This window comes from Pholcus phalangioides, unplaced genomic scaffold, assembly GCF_987345545.1.
Source record: "Pholcus phalangioides strain wild (caught in Gottingen) unplaced genomic scaffold, Ppha-v1.0 ptg000024l_1, whole genome shotgun sequence".
Classification (NCBI taxonomy): domain Eukaryota; kingdom Metazoa; phylum Arthropoda; class Arachnida; order Araneae; family Pholcidae; genus Pholcus; species Pholcus phalangioides.
Window position 1 is genome coordinate 28742034 of NW_028301616.1, and position 19933 is coordinate 28761966.

The following is a 19933-nucleotide window of genomic DNA, read 5'->3' on the forward strand; positions in this document are numbered from 1 at the left end:
CGCATCTTTTATTTTTCAACCAAATTATTGAAAAAAAATTAGGTCTTTTTGTAAGAAAACGCCACAAGATCTCACCCACATACAACAAATGTACAAGAAGTTTTTTTGGCTATTTTTCTAGGGTGTTCTTTTTTTGCAGTATATCTGGATTATTTTCTGGGTTAAGATCATTATTTTTATTATACCCAGTGTATTTTTTAAGCAGGGTAAAAATATAGACTGAATGGGCCAAATTTTAAGTATTACACGTTATATCTGGGTTATGAGTGTACTGGACTGAATATGCAACTTTCTGGAATTTCGAAAAATGATTACATAAAATGCATTAGAAAAATAAGGTTAAGATTATTAGGAGAAATTAGTTGAATCCCATTTTTATACGAATACTGTTACAGCGAAAATCTCGTTTTAACGAACACTTTTCTAATCCTTGCATAAGTATACATAGAAACAATGCAAAATCGTGGAATTCCTTTATAATGAAATTTCATTATAGCGAATGGATTTCTCCATTCTCGAAGTTATAACTGGATTCGACTACTACGTTTTAGATTTCAGTTAAGTAACTATAACACTTTCCAATAATAGGGCCGGTTTTTTTAAAATGCGAAATTTTTTATTTGAACTCTGTTTTATTCGAGTTTTTTTTGTGAACGAAATGTGAAATTTTTTGATTTGGAATTCGTTATTGCAAATATAAATGCAAAATTTCTGATTTTAAAACTTTTTGCGAAATTTACGTATCTAAATATAATTAATATTAAATAATATAATTTAAGCCTTTTTGAAATTAATAAAATAAAACGACAGAGGAAAAAACAAAAAAAACTTCGCCAAATGTGAATTTCGTTAAGTATTTCACTGAGTGACGTAATGGTTCTTTACCAACTTCGATAATGAGCGAAATTTCTATAATGTTACTAGAAAAGTAGAATTTGTTTATACAGTGTGCGGGCATGGATTCTAAGTAACATTAACAAATTCCCTAGCCAAATCAAACAGAAATTATTACTCTGTGGAGAAACATATCCCTCTAAGTAGCATTGACGAGACATCTCGCCTCCTTAAAGGCTTGTAGCAGGAAAAGCAAAAAAAAAAATGATAGTGCTGGAGCCCTGTCACCTCCACCCTTGTTGAGGCGATTGCCTCGAATTTTTGCGCCTTGAAGTAGATAAACCACAAAAAAAACAAAAAAAAAACCAACATCAGCATCACGTGAAGCTACCGAATGAAATGTTTAAAGTTCGTTTCCCAAGTAAAAGAAACACTGCCACCATTTGGGGCCCCCACTACTATTTTCCGTAGGAATTTGAACGAAAAAGTTCAATTGCGTAAAAAGCCGGGGTTAAAGAATAAGTTTCTCACGATTTCCTTCTTCAGTGAAAGCGAATCCGGCTTTTAATCGTGATTGTGTTCGAGTGGGAGAGAGTGATGACATTAACGGAATCACCAGCACAAGGTTTTACTTCAGACAAAGGAAAAAAAAAACAACGTGATGGAGACTTTATTGAAATGCAATTTGCCTTCGAGTGACTTTCCCAGATCGTTAAAAGAGAAAGGACGATTGATTGAATGAACTTCCTTCGGTCGCTCGAGCATATAACAATGAAAAAAAAAAACCAATTTTCAACTCTCGGAACTTTGGAAGTGGTCTCGAAAGACCTTAGCTGCGAAAAGAGCAATCTAATTCCAGATTTTTTTTTTCACTAAACGGAAGTTCTTGGAACAATGACGTGGGAATGTTTCGGCGTGTGTATCACTTGAAAAACACACACACACAATTAAGATTCGCTCTCGATAAAACTCAGTAGCGTTGGAGACTGGGATGCCGCAACGAATATAAAGTGTCCCATAAATTCGTGAATACAGTCCAAGCAACATAATGTGATCGCATCGGCACTCTGGGTTTCTGATAACAATAACCGAATCACAACTATATCCGAAAGAAGTCTCGTTCGCAAGTACGATGGCCATACATACCGTTTGCTTGAACGGGACGTATGGTGATTGGGTATTGGTAAAACAGTTTTGTCCTGTTTTTCCCACATAATTGGTTGCAAAATGTTCACAATCGTCCAATTTTTTTTATTCTATTCCAAAACGGGACTGTCTGACAAAACTTTGCATTTTTTGTTAATCAGCCATGCGAGGCGTTAGAATGAAACTGCCTAATGTACATCGCTAGTGAAGATATTTCTTAAATATAATGTACACAATACATTTCATAGATACCTTGAGAAAGTCTCTCGGGAAAAAGAAATTTGAATCTAGTCAACTGCAAGAAACTGATCAAGAACTGAAGGAAAATTTTTTTTTTGTCGCCATACATTACTATAGTGAAGTGGCCTTCACTGTAGGAAGGTCATTGCAAAAGCAGCTCCACACGTATATGGATCACAGCGAATACTATGGACTGATTACGACATTAAATACGGAAATGTTTGTCAACAAGGGAGTAAGGTGAGAACACCTTATCCTCCTACAGAGTCTTACAGCCTGATAACGATAACTTACGGGGGGGGGGGAAATTAAGTTTGGTTAAACTTTAGCTTCATAATGCGCAAAAAATACTTTCGACGCAAAAAAATGTTTGATAGCGTTATCCGAAGTCCCGATAATTTTGAACGAATTTTTTCCCCATGTTATGACATTGGCCCGTTCCGTTCCTTTTGCAAAACTGATAACAATGCCCGAATGATAACATTATTTGTGATTGTAATAAGTGGTGTTGACAGTAGTTTAAAACATTCTTAAAAATTAAAGGAATAAGTATATTTGAATGCCGTTACACATATACGAAAAAGTTATCCTCACGAAGAGGTATTTTTTTTTTAAATACAGAAAAAATAGTTCAAATATTTGTCGATAGAGGACGCTACACGAAAGCCAAATCACTAGAAATATGCAGGGTATATGACTAACCTCTTCTAGTTCAAGCTTTTTGGAACAAATTGTTATGATCTTTATTTGGCGAATCGATGATGAATGGTAACCTTGTCCAACCTAACCGCACGTTAGAAAAAGGAAGGAAGAAGGGGGAAAGAAAGAAATAAGAAGAAAAGGAACAAAAAATTAAAAAGAAAAAGAGTATTATATATATATATATATACATATTCACGCTCACCCTTCGTGTTCTCTTTCTCTTTTGCATGTGCTGTATACATAGTAGAAAGATATGTTATATGCAGGGGAAAAATCACTACCAGGGGTATTGAAAAAACGGGGAGGAAAAAAAACAACTTCTATTCATAGGGTTAGTGGATGTCTGAGGAGGGTTGGGGAATCACTACGTGGATTACCGGGAGTGCTTGCCGGTGCCTTCTACAGACATAGGGGATGGGCACCTCCTCTTCTGTAGGAAGTGCTGCTGTACGATGTATCTCGCACATATCTAGGCAAACAACTGTCCAACGTGAGACCATTTACTCTAACGAACTGCTATACGTACATCCTCCGACAGAGGATACAGCTTTCATTTTCAAGGGCATAGAATTAGAAATACAGTTTGGAGCCAATTTCGAACCTGAACGAAGAAGACATCGATTCCTCAGACGGGACCCGATCCCCGGACCGTTAACCATCAATCATCCAGAGGTGGATTTATAGTTTTTGCCGACTGTGAACGCTACACAAAATTTGCCACCCTTCTCCTATTCTAGTCCGATTTTCTTGACCAATCATTCCGCAAATCTGTCGTCCCCCCCCCCCTCCGATCCTGCCACCCTGGGCAAGCATCCTGGCGAGTCATTTTCTATAACTACTTTCCATAGACGACAAAATATATTGAAAGAAGAGCCAGAACACACACACAATAGAGATTGACAAAAGAAAAGTGAAAATATTCACTCGTGCGTTGCCCTTTTATGACCAATATCATAGCTTCAACACGCTAGCGTGAATCTTTTTTTGTTAGAGAGAGCGAAGAATCCTCACTTTTGAGCAACAATAAAAATCCGACCGAAAGGAAATGCGATTTTTTTTATTCATGTTCTTTTTTAAAAGAATTTCATTTATTCTATTTCAATCATACTCAGACCACTAAAAAAAAGCACGAAACCCCCTCTTGCGTGCAAGTATTTATCATGCGAATAAGAAAAAGTTGTCGAAGAAACCATTGCTTCGTATGTTGGATCGGCTTTTGTCGTGTGCCATGGAGGCTGTCAGCTTGTATGAGACACTTTTGCATTGATTTTTCTACCCCGAGCAACTAACTGCACGACAGAGAGTGAGAAGCAAACAACGAAAAAACCAAGTAAGTCATTTCTTTATATGGACTTATTCATAGGTACCGGCCACCCAATACTGTATATTTTTTGGGACGGGAAAGAGAGCCCTGAGGCGGATTTATGATTTTGCCGCCCTTTACCCATTCTAGTCTAATTTTCTTGACCACTCAGTGTCCTCAAATTGACTTCCCAGGGCTATATATATATATGCTCGATGCTCCTATATACAGGGTGCATAGCAAACAGTGGGTATGACATTTTACTGGTGAACCGTTGATCCTACAGGTATACAGTGGAACTTCGGTTAACGAGCGATTCTCATTGCGCTTTGTTTATTTATTTTCACGTTAGCACAACTCAGCTGATGGTTTTTTCGCTTACACACGTGTTATGGAATTTCGGATAATATTCTCCCCTAAAGTCTCCGGTAAGCGTGCCTCACTCGGAAAATTAACATACGTGCGAGGTGAATATTTACAATATGAAACTAGATGTAGCATTGCAGCCATACGTACATACGCACGAAGTTTTCTTCAAGTTCTGCTTGAAGAAAACTGTAGGCTGATTTGCATTACTGAACGTGACTTTGAGGGGGGCTAGCTCATGAATAGGATAAACTACTTGTCGAAGAGATTGTGTGCTTGGGGAAGACTATGGACTAGAGGTGCATGAGGATGGCATTCAAGAACTAGTGGTGGAAAAATGTCTAGGAGTTGACGGTAGATGAAGTTATGTATCTCTTTTGCACGCACCAGCAACAGTTTATGGACGGTATCTCATCTGAGGAAGAGAGAAGTCCCTCACTTAAAACGAAATTAGAAAGACTGTGGGAATCTGTGCAAAAAACTCTGTAGAAAAAAAAACCACCCAAATAAAGCTGTAGCAGTGCGCGAGCAATGAATCTGTCCAACGAACACTGCAATTTCCCATTTCCCAGAAATCCAAAAAAATTAGGCAAAAGCAAGTGTGATTTGATAAGGTTCTTTTGAAAAAGTCACGCAAAAACAGAATATGTTTGCAAACAACAATGAGTCTTAAATCGTCCTGAACGATAGTCCTTCTCCTCTCTCTCGTCGTTTAGAGTAATTTGTGAACATTAGCGTATTGATGTTTATTTATTGCGTAATTTATATATTATGTGTATTTTATTGTATTATATAACGTTTGCGTACCGCTCCGCAAACGTTAAAACGACATTCCTGTTGAAATTTATCGCGAGAAAAAGAACACCACCATGCATGCAAATGTAACACTGGGGAAGAAGAAGAAACCGCATGCAAATCTGCGTCACTGTGAATAAAAGGCGTGGGTGCCAGCCCTGTGAAGTTATTCCAACGTGCAACCGTTCTAACAGTTGTAACGTACGGGATAATGGCGCACTTTAGTAATACTGAAAAAGCAGACATGAATTTTAATATATAAATACAAATACAAATACAACGCCACAACAGGCAAAATACGCAACGAGGTGGCTGAGAAAAAGATCCCCATAACAAATATGGATGGCATATATTTCAAAAATACAGCAACCCAATTAAAACTAAAATTATAAACAATATATGCACATTATAAAATACTATACAATGCCCATAATGGATTTATGGTTGTCTTATTCTTAAGTATGGATATGAAAATACTTAGCGTATTTCCCCAGGTTACATTTTGCATGATGATCTTTTTCTCCCGATGAATTTCAACGGGAATACTGTTTTAACGTTTGCGGAGAAGCCGTTTCGAAACGCGCTAGCACGTTTGCGTTTCACGTTAGACCAGTCTCGCCACAGAGAGCAACAGGCCTACAACAATAAATCATTCAATCATTACACTTCACCCATAGTTACAAAAACTGGTGGCAGAAGGCAGCACTACACCTAAAAAGCATTACACAGAAACAAACTTCACGCCAGGTTTCACCATACGTACACGCACATTCCAACATGTTCCAGTTCGTTAGAGATTCCGCAGAGGAATATGGAGGAGGTGCATGTCTGGTTTAGTAGTAGTAGTTTCATTTTAGATCATGCATTCTTTGATGACAATTGTTTGTATTGGTGTGCACTGTCACCTCTTAAAGTTTTTCCCATCTTTTCAACGTGCATCGGCGAACTGAGACAGAGTACCGAAAACATGTACTGACATTGACTCGCATGCAAGACTTTCACAAGCGTATCCACTGTGCACTCACTTTCCTGTGGTGGAGTTTCTTCGTAATGATGCCACGAGCGGAACCGAAACTCACTTCCACATTCTTGCTTTTGTCCCTTATGGTGCGTCGTCTGTTTGAGCTGATTATCTGATCGAGTTCTTTCACCAACGCATCCATGATGACGAGGTGACATTGACCAGGATTCCTTGTATCATCATTTACAGATTCTCATCCCTCACGCAAACGCTTGTGTCAGTCCCGTGCACACAAATCTGTTACAGCGCATGTTTTCCCGTACACTGCCTTTGTTCGCCGATGCACTTCGCGAACTCCAACTCCTTCTGCCATTAAAAAACGAATAAAACTATGTTGCTCTTGTTTACTCGCAAACGTTCCACTGACGCAGATGACAAAACAACCGATTACCAGTTCGACGATACTGTTGGCCGACCGTAAGCACATATCACGTGCTTTCGAGCGGTTATCTAGAGGAGCCCCCCAGGAGTCACAACGTACACTTTAGCCGTTTACACGCGCAATATTGCGGTAGCATAGGGAGTTCCATCACCCACTTGACGATTTCATTCCTTCGTAAGGAAAGTAATGGATAGCAGTCATTGGTGAAAATTCTTGAAGCGGGTTTTAAACCAGTTTTTTTTTCTATTCCCACGTAAACGGGGCTTTTGAGAGCCACCGCTGTATTCTTTTTATGTGAAAATATTTTCATGTCCTTCCCATAGAATGCAGTTGGCTGTGCGCGAACTGACGGCGTTGCAGGCTCTGTTGTGTCTTGCGAGCGTTTTCTGCGAATTGTATTCGTCTCTCGCTGGACTCGATCGATTGCTCGACACCCAGAGAGTCATCATAAACATCATCGAGAAGCGTATTTCTGTCACTGAAGACAAGCTTTCCCGGATGCGGAGGTGAGTCAAGATCAGATCTTATACGTCTTATTTGCCTCGACATGTGAGTATTCAAAAACGCATCTGTATTTCATAAATACGGTATTCTTCGGTGGCTTCCTTTTCAAAATGTCTTTGTTCCAGGTTGAAAAATGATTATGAAGAGGTCTTGCGCGTATCCAGTCGGGATTTCCCAAAATTCATATCCAATCCTATCAACGCTTTCATTCTGATCAAGAAGCTGACGAGCGACTGGGCGTCGTCTAGAGACGTGCTATCGACTTGCGAACGAATCGGTGAGGCTCAAAAACACTATGTGTTAGAAAATACATGCCCGAAACATGCCCCGCGGCCAAAACGTGGTCCTCGGAGGCATCTGATGCATCCCGTGACCTGAAACCTAATATTGAAAAAATGATTTAAGCACATTTAGAGATCACTTAAGAGGGACCTGCAGCATATTCACAAATCAAAAGAGTAGTTTTGGGATAGAAAATATGCAGGAGATAATTAACAATTAATATTTATAGAACGGAAACAGACAGAGGCATGAAATAAAGGTTAAGCGCGTGATACACAAAACATGGTTCATCAGATAACACCATATTAACGCCCTCTACCGATAAATGTAAGAAATTTTTTGTTATATTTGATTTAAATTGTCCACAAGGAAAATTCCATTCACAATAATCAGGGTCACAATTAGTAGGGAGTAGGTAGGGAGCAGTGGTTCTGGTTATCCGCGCGCCGGATCAGAAAGGGCGCAAATTTTAACCTTCAACACTTTGTTCAACATTACAAAGGGGCACCAAAAAGCGATCCCTGTTTCAGGATGTGGGGGGGGGGGGCATGCCGTGGTCCCTGTAAGTGATGTCGAACTGCACCGTGGGTCACTTCAATGATTCACAAATGTGCCTCATGCCACTTTAGTGATCTGTAAAGCTACTGCGGGTCACTTAAGTGAGCTTGGAATGTGCCACTTGGTTCATTTTTACCAATGCAGGTTTGAGGGCTTGAGGTCGCTTGTCACATTTGGCGCGCGGGCCATGGTTGATCATGTATGATATAGAAGGATACTACAGTGGGAACTTCCATAACGGAACAAATATCCATTGTGATCATCCGTGATTAAAAAATTAAAAAGGTATCCTTTGTGCCAATCATTAATCCTTCGACTCATTCGGCTCTTTTACCTCATGTTTGCAACAGAGTTTGAAGAGAAATGGAAAGACGTCAAGTTCCCGGACGCAAATGATCTTTCGGGAGCAGTTCAAGCTTTGCTTCGCCTTCAGCACACCTACGACCTGCAGGTGACGTCAATAGCCGATGGAAAACTCAGCGGAGCCGTCGCTGAATTCACTTTCACAAGTAAATGACATTCGTTACATTTTTCAAACTCATTGAATGTAAATCTCTTCACAACAATTCGAGTAGTGGAACGTTCAGCGGAACTCATAGTTCGACTGACACATCTACGTATATAAAATTGATTTTCTGTCTGTCTGTGTGCCCAGGGCCGTAACTAGGGAAAGCAGGCGGGTCTCGTGCCCCGGGCGTTAGACCCGAGGGGGCACAAATTTCATTCTGAAACCTCTCCTTCAACATTACAAGGGGGGGGGGGGCGTCAAAATGCGCGCTTGTCCCGGGTGACGAAGTATCTAGTTGCAGCCCTGTGTGTGTCTGTGCTCGTGCGTGTGTGTCCTCTATACAAATCTACAATTTTAGATGTATCGTTGCCAAATTTTGCATATATACCAAATGGGACCCGACTTAAACGATAGGCTACTTTAAAAGTTCATCAAAGGCTGGGCAAATGCCCCAAATGGGCAAAAACAAAAACTGTCGAGCAGCAATGGTTACTGAGCGTCAGTAATCACTTTCGGAATGTTTACTTTGGCTACCGTGGTTCCATAGCAATGCGTTTCAGACATGCATGTGACTTTACAATTGTTTGTCACTTCTTAAATGCTGCCCGTATTATGTATAATAGTTTATTTCTTTGTAATGGTTTGTCACTTTTTCAATCCTCCCAGTAATTAAAGAAAACCCGGGCAGCGCGCCGGGAATTTTAGCTAGTTCAATACATCACACTTCACTCATAGTTCGAAAAATATGTATAGATGGCAAAATATGTGGTAGATGGCAGCACTATAACAAGCATTGTACAGAAACAAGCTTGCTTCACGTTAGGTTTACAACACGAACACGCACATTCTAACTTGTACCAACTCGTTAGAAGTTCCGCGGATGAATATGGACGAGGTACATGTGTGGTTTAGTAGTAGCTATTTCAATATAATTGCCATTCTCATTCAAACTTATTCACATTTACATTAATCCGAGCTATCATTTAGGCGGAGACTGTTTTGAGGTTGGTCGCCAAGCAATCTTCTCGGGGTATTATGACTACGCCATATTGTGGTTTGAATTAGCCAAGAAGAAGGTTCAAGAAGAGCAAGCCCTGGACATTCCGGGTACAATGACTGCCGAAGAGATTTTGAGGTATATGAAGCTCGCGACTTTCGAGGTGAGTTGCATCTTTACCTCACACTGAAATTGCCTGATAATGGGTTGTAGAATAGTATATATATATATACATATATATTGCATTGTTTGTGTTTTTGCCTTTTCTTCAATGTAGAAAGGACGGAGCAACGCTTGGATGTGGGCCCAAAGCTTCCTCAAAATCGGTGAGATGTTTGTTTCGCCTGATTCAGCTTCTGAAGAAGAAGAAATAGAAGATTCTTCGAATGACACGCGACAAAAGAAGAAGAACCTCTATAGCGTTCACACCGACCCTATTGACCTCGCCAATTACAATAAGTTGTGCCAAATTGGTCGTGAAGCACCCCAGACGGTGAGTTAAAGGATTTTCAAGTGTATAATTAATCCAATATGTGACACAATATGTTCAACACATCGTCAGCGGAGGACAGGGATCTCAGTTCAACCTCGCCTGACTACTACTTTACCGCACACCAACACCGGTCACATCGCCATACGGCAGCGGCTTCTCGAAGTGTGCGTCGCGGATCCTAGGAGTGAGCTGGGGATATTGATTTCTGTGCCTATTTATACTTTGACGTGGTTCGGTTTTTTGAGAAAATATCTACCAAACTATATTCTGGGGAGCCGCAGAAGAATCATGAATTGGCCAAGGGAGACACAGGTTTGAGAACTATTGCCATACGGGAATTTCCAACCAGTAGAGATGGATGGGAAAGAAAGGTGCCATCTATAAGTGGCTGCCCCAAACTCGGTAGGTTAAGAACTTGTTTCCTTTCGATGTCCTTCCTCGAGATTTGAACCCGTGAACCCTGACGGCAACCTTCATGGGGGAAGACGAGCATCTTATCACTGCACAACCTTGGCGCTTTACCTCTTACGACTGGAATTTAACCCCTTCAACGATCAGGGACCAGATATCTCGCGCCAACTCAAACGGAATGAATTTGATCCAGCTTTTGAAGCTTAAAAGCGCCATAAATTCTCGGGTGAAGAGACTCCCCGACTTTCCTTCCATCATGGCCCCACAGTCGGAGGCCCGACGTGTTTTTCATCATGTTTTTTGTTTTGTTTTGTCACTATTAACCACTTCGCTTTTGGCAAGAAATTTGGATTATCTATATTTAACGAGTCGGTGATAAATCAGGTGGCCTCGTCCTAACCTAACCGCACGTTAGAAAAAGGAAAGGGGAAAGAAAAATACATAAAAGAAAAAAGTATAATAGGGAGGTAGATAATATATATTTTTAGAGCCCTCTTTTCGCCCTCGCCCTACGTGTTCTTTTTCGTTCTTACATGTACGTATATAGTAGAAAGATACATTATATAAATAGGAAAAATCCTTAACAGGAGTATAGAAAGAATGGAGGGAAAGAAAAAGCAACTTCCGTAGATAATAGGGTTACTACGTATTAAGCTTCGCGATGATGAAGAGAGAGAGAGGAAAGAAAACGTAGGGAACTTGTTTGAATTCATTCCACTTGTGTTTGGACGTAATATTACGCCCGCGATCGTAAACAAGTTAATTCACATATGCCAATGAAAAGTCTGGTCTTGAAAGCCCGCAAAAGATTCCATCATAGGGCCGCTCATCATCCTGCTACGGAGGCCATGCCTTCCATCACCCCTACTACCAGACTTGAAGAGCCATCCATCTCAATTCAGAATCTTGTAAGACAGTGGGTTCCGAAACTTTCGTCTTCCGCGGTTCCCCATAATAGTCTAACAAAAAAACGCTTTATGGTATTGACTGGGAGCACATTAAAAAGGGCAGCTCAACGCGGAGCTGCGATGTACATTTTGGGACCCACTGTTGTAAGAGGATTCAATCGTTAACATAGGGCTCCCTATCCACCTGCCCTGGCGTTAAGGCGGTTCTGCATGTAGGACCACTGTCACCATTTTTTTCCCTGGGACAGGGCTTTGCTGAGCCTCAAGTTCTGTTTTGCATATTGTACTGCTGATAGGGCAGAAATGAACGTTGTTGTATGATATTTTGTTTGACAATTTATTGCGATGAGATGTAATATTTTGTTCCTCTTTTTTAAAAGGCGCACATTTCTCCGAGGCTACGCTGCAAGTTCGTTGTTAACAACCCCTATTTTGTGTTACGGCCGGTGAGAGAAGAACAGCTGTGGCTCCGCCCGAAAATCTCGATGTACCACAACGTCGTTTCAGATGGCGACATCGAAATCATAAAGTCATTAGCTCTACCTATAGTACGTACGACCTTCACATGCAATGTATATTTTATAGCATATACAGTAAACTGGGGCTACTTGGGCCCTGTGGGGGTTACTAGAACCCAAGGGGGAAAAATGCTTTAAATTACTCCTGGGAATGCTGTTATGCAAATACAGACATGATTCCACATCTCTTCAACAGGTAGTATCACTAGCTAGTGCATGAGGCGCTCTTCCCGCCTTTTCTTAGTTCAGATTGTGTTGCTTTGTGATAAAAACACGAATTTTTGTGACCTGATAAATCTCATTTCCACTTTCTTAAACACTGCAGTCACACGCAAGGTAAAGAGAAATTTACATTTCATGTATTGTCCTTAACAAAATAACAATTATTTTAGCATTTAATGCAGTAAAATTCATAAGTGATGAATAGTGGGTTGTTGAAACTATAAATGGAGTTACTTGGACCCAGAGGCACATTTATGGATTTGTCACGTGGGGGCTACACAAATTTTGTCGCCCTCTCGTCTCCCATTCTAGTCAAATTTTCTTGACTACTCTTTCCTCGAATTCACCATCTTGTGCTGTAACTCGCTTGGCTGTAAAAATTAGTAATTCTTGGCTGTAACGCTCTAGATCACTCTTTTGGTCGATGGCATGCTTTCACGCTCTCTAGATCAGTCTTCTGGTCATTCACATGCTTGTACGCACTCTAGGTCACTCTTTAGGTCATTCAGTGGACATCCAGTCATTTTTACTAGTGAAGAAGAACTGCGATATAAAAAAGAAAATTACTCCAGTTAAATAAATTGTTTTCAGTTGCAATGTACAGGGTCTTTACAATTAAAGTTCCACTTTGAAATGGCAATAAGAGGAAAACTACTGCACAAAATGTTATCAAACTTGGCAATAGTTTACAGGAAGTCATAGGATTCAATTTTCCGCGCAAAATCTCAAAGTTCAAAAACTCACCACCAGCTGGGAATGGCGCTGTATGCAATATTGTTAAAAGAAATAAGACACGAGGCATCGTTTTAAAATGTTTTTAACCGTTTCTAAAACGTGTTACAAAGAATCTTCAATGCAACGTTCACCATTTTCTGAAAGCAAGTTGAATCGCATTACTGCGTTCTCAACAGTAGCGCTTAGCATATCAGGAGGAATGTTATGGACATTGTCGGTGTATTGCATTTGTCCATTCCGCCAAATGTTATCATCATAAACAGTAGCTTTGAGGTAACTACTCCCCATAGCCAAAAGTCACGGGGCTTGAGGTCTGGTGACCGGGGTGGCCAAGAAATGAAGAAGTATCGACTTATATGGATACGCAACGTCAGCCTATCCTGCATTTTGAGGGGGATACGCAACGTCAGCCTCTCCTGCATGTCAATGGGGATACGCACGCCAGCCTCTCCCACGCAACGACAGCCCCTACTGCATTTCCAGGGAGTTCGCAATCCTCCTACGCATTTCAGGAGGCACGTAACGCCAGCCTCTCTTACATTTTAAAGGGGAATAACCAATGCCAGCCTCTCTTACATTTTAAAGGGGAATACTCAACGCCAGCCTCGCTTACATTTTAAACGGAAATATTCAACGCCAGCCTCTCTCATGCTTTCTGGGGGGGAAGGGGGTTGGCGATCCAACCCATTTCAAGGGGTACGGAGTGCATACCTCCTACGCGTTTCAAATGGTTCAATGCAAGCCTCTTCTGCATTTCTAGGGGCTCCAATCTTCCTGCTCATTTCAAGGGCAATCAAGATCAAGGTCGAGTACTTGAAGCACGAAATGTTGGGGGAAACACCTTTTTCTAAACTATCCTGAACATTTCGTGTGTTATTGTAACTGTATTTTAATTAAAATACTTTATGTAATAACGTCGTCACTTGTGTTTGATGTTTCAGCTGGAGCGAGCTGAAGTAGCTGAGTATTCCGGCAAAATCAATCATAGAGTCTCGGAATCAAGAGTCACAAAAATGTGAGTCGAACTTTCACTTCCAACTCACGATGATTTTTCTTTTCACCCACGATCAACACGATGATATCAATCCGAATCATTTGATCATTTCTTTTTTCCCCCTCAGAGCGTGGCTCCGAAGAAGTGACCACGCCGTTGTGTCCAAGATATATCGCCACATCGAAGACGTCACCGGACTGGCCACAAACACTGCCGAAGCTTTCCAGATGGCCAATTATGGTCTCGGTGGACATTTCCATCTGCACCTTGATGTTCTGGTTCGTAGAATATTTTGAAATGCAGTGGTTCTCCTATCGTGAGGACCCGAGTTCAACCCCCCCCCACCTCCCGCTGTCACCACAGTGGTGGTCGGCTGAAGTTGGTTTTCTGTGGTTCCCGACTTCGAGACGACCCCCCCCCCCTTTGAAAATTCTCGCAACAGAGAGCAACAGGCCACCAACGGTACAATTATTCAATCATTGCACTTCAGTAATATTTAGAAAAATTGATGGCAGATGACAGAAAATACATATATCAAGCATTACACAGGAACAAACTTCACGTTAGAGTCACTACATGTACACACACATTCCAACATGTGCCAATTTGTTAGAAATTCCGCAGAGGAATGTAGACGAGGTGCATGTTTGTGGTTTAGTAGTAGTGGTTCTCCTAAACATGACTCCTATCAATATCCTGCATAGCATAGGATATTAATAGGCTTCTATTCGGGAATCACTATCAGTAGATATTTACCGGGGGGGGGGCACTAAGTGGGGTATTGCCCAGGGCAGTAAGTTTGAGGAATGAGCGATCAAGAAAATTAGTGAAATGGGATAAGGGCGGTAAAATTTGTATAGTCCAGTAAAGTCATAAACCCTTGAGAACTACGTGACTGAGTGACTAAACAAGCGATATATAGAGTTTGCAAGCATGTGAATGATTAATGGAGCAAGCATGTGGAAGCATGTGAATGACCAGAAGAGTTACCTAGAGACAGGGGCGCTTCTTGGGCAGTGCGACCGCACTAGGCACCAAATTCGAGTTGAAAGGGCGAAAAAAAAGTTTGTCGACAAAAAAAATGTGGACAGGGAGCTCTACAGGGCTGGTAGATATCTTTTCTCGTGACTCCCCCCCCTTCTTATCTAGAGAGGAAGAGAGTAGATCATGAGCGATCAAAAGAGTGAGCTAAAGTGTGTGCAAACACGTGAGTGTCCAAAACAGTGTGAAAGCATTCGAATGATCAAAAGAGTAACTTAGAGAGTATGCAAGCATGTGGGTGACCAAAATAGTATGCAAACATGTTAATGACCGAAGAGTTACTAAGAGAGAATTTAGCGGGCCTTTCGAATTTTAGTACAGGAGGTGAATTTGAATGGGTGAGTGAACAAGTGGATGAGTGACCAAGTAAGTGACTGAGTGACTATATGAGCGTCAAAGTGAGTGACTGAGTGGCCATATAAGTGATAAAGTGAGTGGGTGCGTGACCGTGTGAAGTCACTCATACAGTCACTAATTTGATCACGAAAACGGTTACTCACTTGGTCTTTCATACAGCCCCACACTTGGTCACTCGTACGGCCTTGCACTTGGTCACGTATACGGCTCTACGCACTTGTTCATTCATATGTGGTAAATCACTCATACAGTCCCTTGGTCACTCATTCGGTCACTCACTCACTCATACAATCAATCACACGCACTCACTTGGTCACTCATACAATCAATCACACGCACTCACTTGGTCACTCATACAATCAATCACACGCACTCACTTGGTCACTCATACAGTCACTCACCCACTGTTATGGTCACTGATACGGTCGCTCAAACAGTCAGTCACTTAATTTGCCACTCATGCGGTCAGAGCGAGCAAAATGTACCAGCGGTGAAATTTTCGGATCCCAGGAGCCGCAGTTGTAAAACTTTCAAGAACCATTGTTGCAATGTTTTGAAGCATCATTCATTCTTTAAGGAATTATTTCGATGAAATTTCTTTCATTACAGTATATTTATTTCTTTCACAGCCAGACTCAGATGTGTATTTTGGACCAGACACGGGAAATCGTATCGCAACATGGCTGATATACGTTAGTACTTAAAAAAAAATCGTATGGGTTTTTACCCTTCCTTTCAATGAACCTGAAAGTGATTTTTTTCGAAAATAATGCTTAATTGTTCATTAACATTCTTTATTCATTTGGAATGTCCAGCTGAGTGAAGTCGAAACGGGAGGAGCTACCGCATTTCCACGCCTCAATTTCACAGTTTGGCCTAGAAAAGTGAGTTGGCGGCAATGTTTTTGATGAGCTAAACAAAGTAATGTCATTTTCTGGCATTTTATGAATGAATGAATGCAGATGTGATGATTGATGGAAGAATGCAAGTGGGATTATATTGAAATGCAGATGTGATGAATGAATGCAGGTAGGATGAGTTAAAACGCCGGTGGGATGAATGAATGCAAGTGGGATGAGTTAAAATGCGGGTGGGATGAGTTAAAATGCGGGTGGGATGAGTTAAAATGCGGGTGGGATGAATGAATGCAAGTGGGATGAGTTAAAATGCGGGTGGGATGAGTTAAAATGCGGGTGAGATGATTGATGGAAGAATGCAAGTGGGATTATATTGAAATGCAGGTAGAATGAGTTAAAATGCGGGTGGAATGAATGAATGCAGATGTAGTGAATGAATGCAAGTAGGATGAGTTAAAATGCGGGTGGAATGAATGAATGCAGATGTGATGAATGAATGCAGGTGGGATGAGTTAAAATGCGGGTTGGATGAATGAATACGTGTGGAATGATTGATGGAAGTGGGATTATATTGTTCCGGATAATTTTCCACAAGACTTCGAGATTGCAAAACAAGAAGCGGTTCGACGGACAAACACAGATTTATTTACAGAACAGCAATTTACACGTATTTACAACGTAATCAGAGAGAGCTAACAACTTTCTCTCAACGTTTAAACACAACTGACTGTTCATCGAATCTCTCTATTCAAGTCTCTTTGAGCATGTCTAGCCTGCCATCTTGTGAGCGCCGCACTATTTATAACCCCGACAGAAACTTCGAGAAATAGAACATTCCACAAAATTCTAATTTACAGTTTCCTAGTCGGCGGCACCACCGTACGGAGGGGTTGAACCAATGTCTGGAGGGGTGGGACTTTCTAGAATGTTCTCATCAATAGTACCCCTTTCCGATAAACCGAAACCGGCATCAACCGATTTCGATATTTCTGAGAGCCATCGAACAAATCGCACCATCTATCGCCTACAGATCGTAACAATATTGAAATGCAGATGTGATGAATGAACGCAGGTAGGATGAGTTAAAATGCGGGTGGGATGATTGATGGAAGAATGCAAGTGGGATTATATTGAAATGCAGATGCGATGAATGAATGCAGGTGGGATTATATTGAAATGTGGATGCGATGAATGAATGCAGGTAGGATGAATGAATGTAGATGTGATGAATGAATGTAGATGTGATGAATGAATGTAGATGTGATGAATGAATGTAGATGTGATGAATGAATGTAGATGTGATGAATGAATGTAGATGTGATGAATGAATGCAGGTGGGATTATATTGAAATGCAGATGTGATGAATAAGTTAAAATGCGGGTTGGATGAATGCAGCTGGGAGATGAGTTAAAATGCGGATGTGTACTGAATGAATGCAGGTGGGGTGATTTAAGATGCAGATGAGGTGAATGAATGTGGGTGGAATGTATTAAAATTTAGAAGTGATGAATGAATGAAGGTGGTATGAATGCAGATGCAATGGATGAATGCAAGTGGAAATAGTTAAAATGTAAATGTTGTGAATGAGTGCGGTGGGGTGGGGGCTAAATTAAATTGCCGATGTGATAAGTGAATGCAAGTGGGATGAATTAAAATGCTGATGCGATGAATGGATGCTGATGCGATGAATAGATGCTGATGCGATGAATGGATGCAGGTGAGATGAATGAATGCAAGTGGGATGAAAATGAACGCAGGTGGGACGGATCACTTAAAGATGCGATGAACTGCAAACAAATACAAGTGTGATTTTATTGAGTACAAGATGTGACAGAATTAACATAACACAAGGGGTGCGTGAATTAATACAGTATAAGGGTTGTGTGGATGGATACAGATGTGGTGTATGATGAATGGATAATGAATAATTTCATATTTGATGAATAAATATAAATGTGACGTCTAATTGCTTGAATTAGTTGTAAGTTATCATTTTTGTGAAAGAGTTTTTCCCTTCTGAAACAGGGTTCAGCACTATTTTGGCACAACATCAAGTCCGATAGCGTCGGAGACTTCCTTACGTTGCACGGAGCTTGTCCAGTTGTTACAGGATCGAAGTGGGGTAAAACACACACGAATTTTTTTTCTCTACTTGTGCAAATTTTATGATTGTGAGAAAATTACCACGAGAATAAATGATACTAACGATTATTATTATTAATATAGTTTCAAATGTTTGGCTTCACGAAAGAGGACAGGAATTTCGACTCAGATGCGGGAAGAGTCCAGACTCGCCTCTACTGCATTTGTGAAGAAGCTCGACAATTGAGAAGTTAATGTCACAATGAACGACTTTGGACCATGTTTAATACGTCATTTGTCAAATATACAAAATGTCAATAAACTACATATTTTTGTTCCAGACTGTTTATCCATCCGTAATATATTACAGTAGACGTTACAACGCACTACAGTGTATAAGCAAGATGTCCCAAAAGGTCATGTATAATCTCCACGTGTTGGCCCGTTAGACCATGGGGAACGATTTTTACATGTGGAAATTGTTAAAGACCGGGATTGCACTGTAAAAGTTTGATAAAATATCTTTTACAAAACTTGAAAAAACAGCAACAATCAATCAATAAGTCTAATGGTTTGAATGTAACCGATACGCTTATTGGTTGCATTTTGCAAGTTTTATGGAAGAATTTTTCTAAAACGTTTATAGTGCCCGGCCTTACTCATAAAATTTGTTCACCACCTTTCGGTACTTACTGTATGTACCAGGCCCGTAGCCAGAAATTTCGTTCGGGGGGGGGGGGAGGCAGGCAAAGTGATAGAACAATGAATTTGGCCATCTTTTCCCCCTTTTTCAGACATTTTTTTCACATTTCGGGAGTTATATAGCAGTGTTTATTAACCCTTGGAAGCCCGTGGCCCGGTTGATTTCTTTTTGTGAATTGATGGCCCGGTCACACATGAACATCTAATGGGAAATGAATAGTTATAAATGAAACGGTGAATTACTCACTGCTCGGGGGTTGAGAAATACTGCTGTATAGTTAATTTTCTACTTGCAGACCGGTGAGATTAAATGAACAATTTCGCGGACCGGCATGAACGGGAGGAATAATTTGCAAATTGACGAAAAAAAAAAAGAAGCAAAATATTCTAACTTAATATATTTCATCATCTGAGAAACATTCTTGAACTGGGACCCCTGCTACCACCTATCAAATAAAAACAAAACTATTTGTTATAATTCTAATCCTTCAAGTAAAATTTGTTGTTGGTTTTAAACCGAAGGGCAGCATGAAAATGAGTTGATACATATTCTGACTCATTCTGAAAATCCAGATTCAAATTTTCAGCTGTGATATTCTGTTTTTTTGTTGTTTTATGGCTTTTTGGTTATGTTACCAGAAATTTTTCCCATTTCACGTTTGCGTACTGATATAATATGACATGAATGTCGCTCTCCACTTGTTAATACAAGATATACAGAAGACTGGATGTTGTGAAGATATTTATTATTTGAGATGTTACTTTTTTAAGGAAGGAAAAAACTCATCTCTGCCTCTACCGGGAGTCGAACCCGGGTCCCTCGATTGCCGGACGAGTGCTCTGACCATTAAGCTACAGAGGAGATAGCGATTTTTCCTTCAAAAAGTAACATCTCAAATAATAAATATCTTCACAACATCCAGTCTTCTGTATATCTTGTATTAACAAGTGGAGAGTGACATTCATGTCATATA

General features: G+C 40.5%; 2 protein-coding genes across 2 annotated transcripts; both read left to right on the forward strand.

Annotated features, from left to right (window-relative positions):
* Nucleotides 1–6738: 6738 nt before the first annotated feature.
* Nucleotides 6739–9828, forward strand: LOC149069158 (prolyl 4-hydroxylase subunit alpha-1-like). Its single transcript, XM_089250351.1, has 5 exons — nucleotides 6739–6824; nucleotides 7113–7295; nucleotides 7419–7570; nucleotides 8484–8642; nucleotides 9629–9828. Exons 1-5 carry the CDS (start codon nucleotides 6739–6741, stop codon nucleotides 9826–9828), a joined length of 780 nt encoding a protein of 259 aa, XP_089106477.1.
* Nucleotides 9829–9921: 93 nt separating this feature from the next.
* LOC149069159 (prolyl 4-hydroxylase subunit alpha-1-like) lies at nucleotides 9922–18596 on the forward strand. Its single transcript, XM_089251018.1, has 8 exons — nucleotides 9922–10131; nucleotides 11831–11998; nucleotides 13867–13940; nucleotides 14047–14197; nucleotides 15947–16009; nucleotides 16133–16201; nucleotides 18201–18297; nucleotides 18402–18596. Exons 1-8 carry the CDS (start codon nucleotides 9937–9939, stop codon nucleotides 18485–18487), a joined length of 903 nt encoding a protein of 300 aa, XP_089107144.1. The 5' UTR covers nucleotides 9922–9936; the 3' UTR covers nucleotides 18488–18596.
* The last annotated feature ends 1337 nt before the right edge of the window (nucleotides 18597–19933 follow it).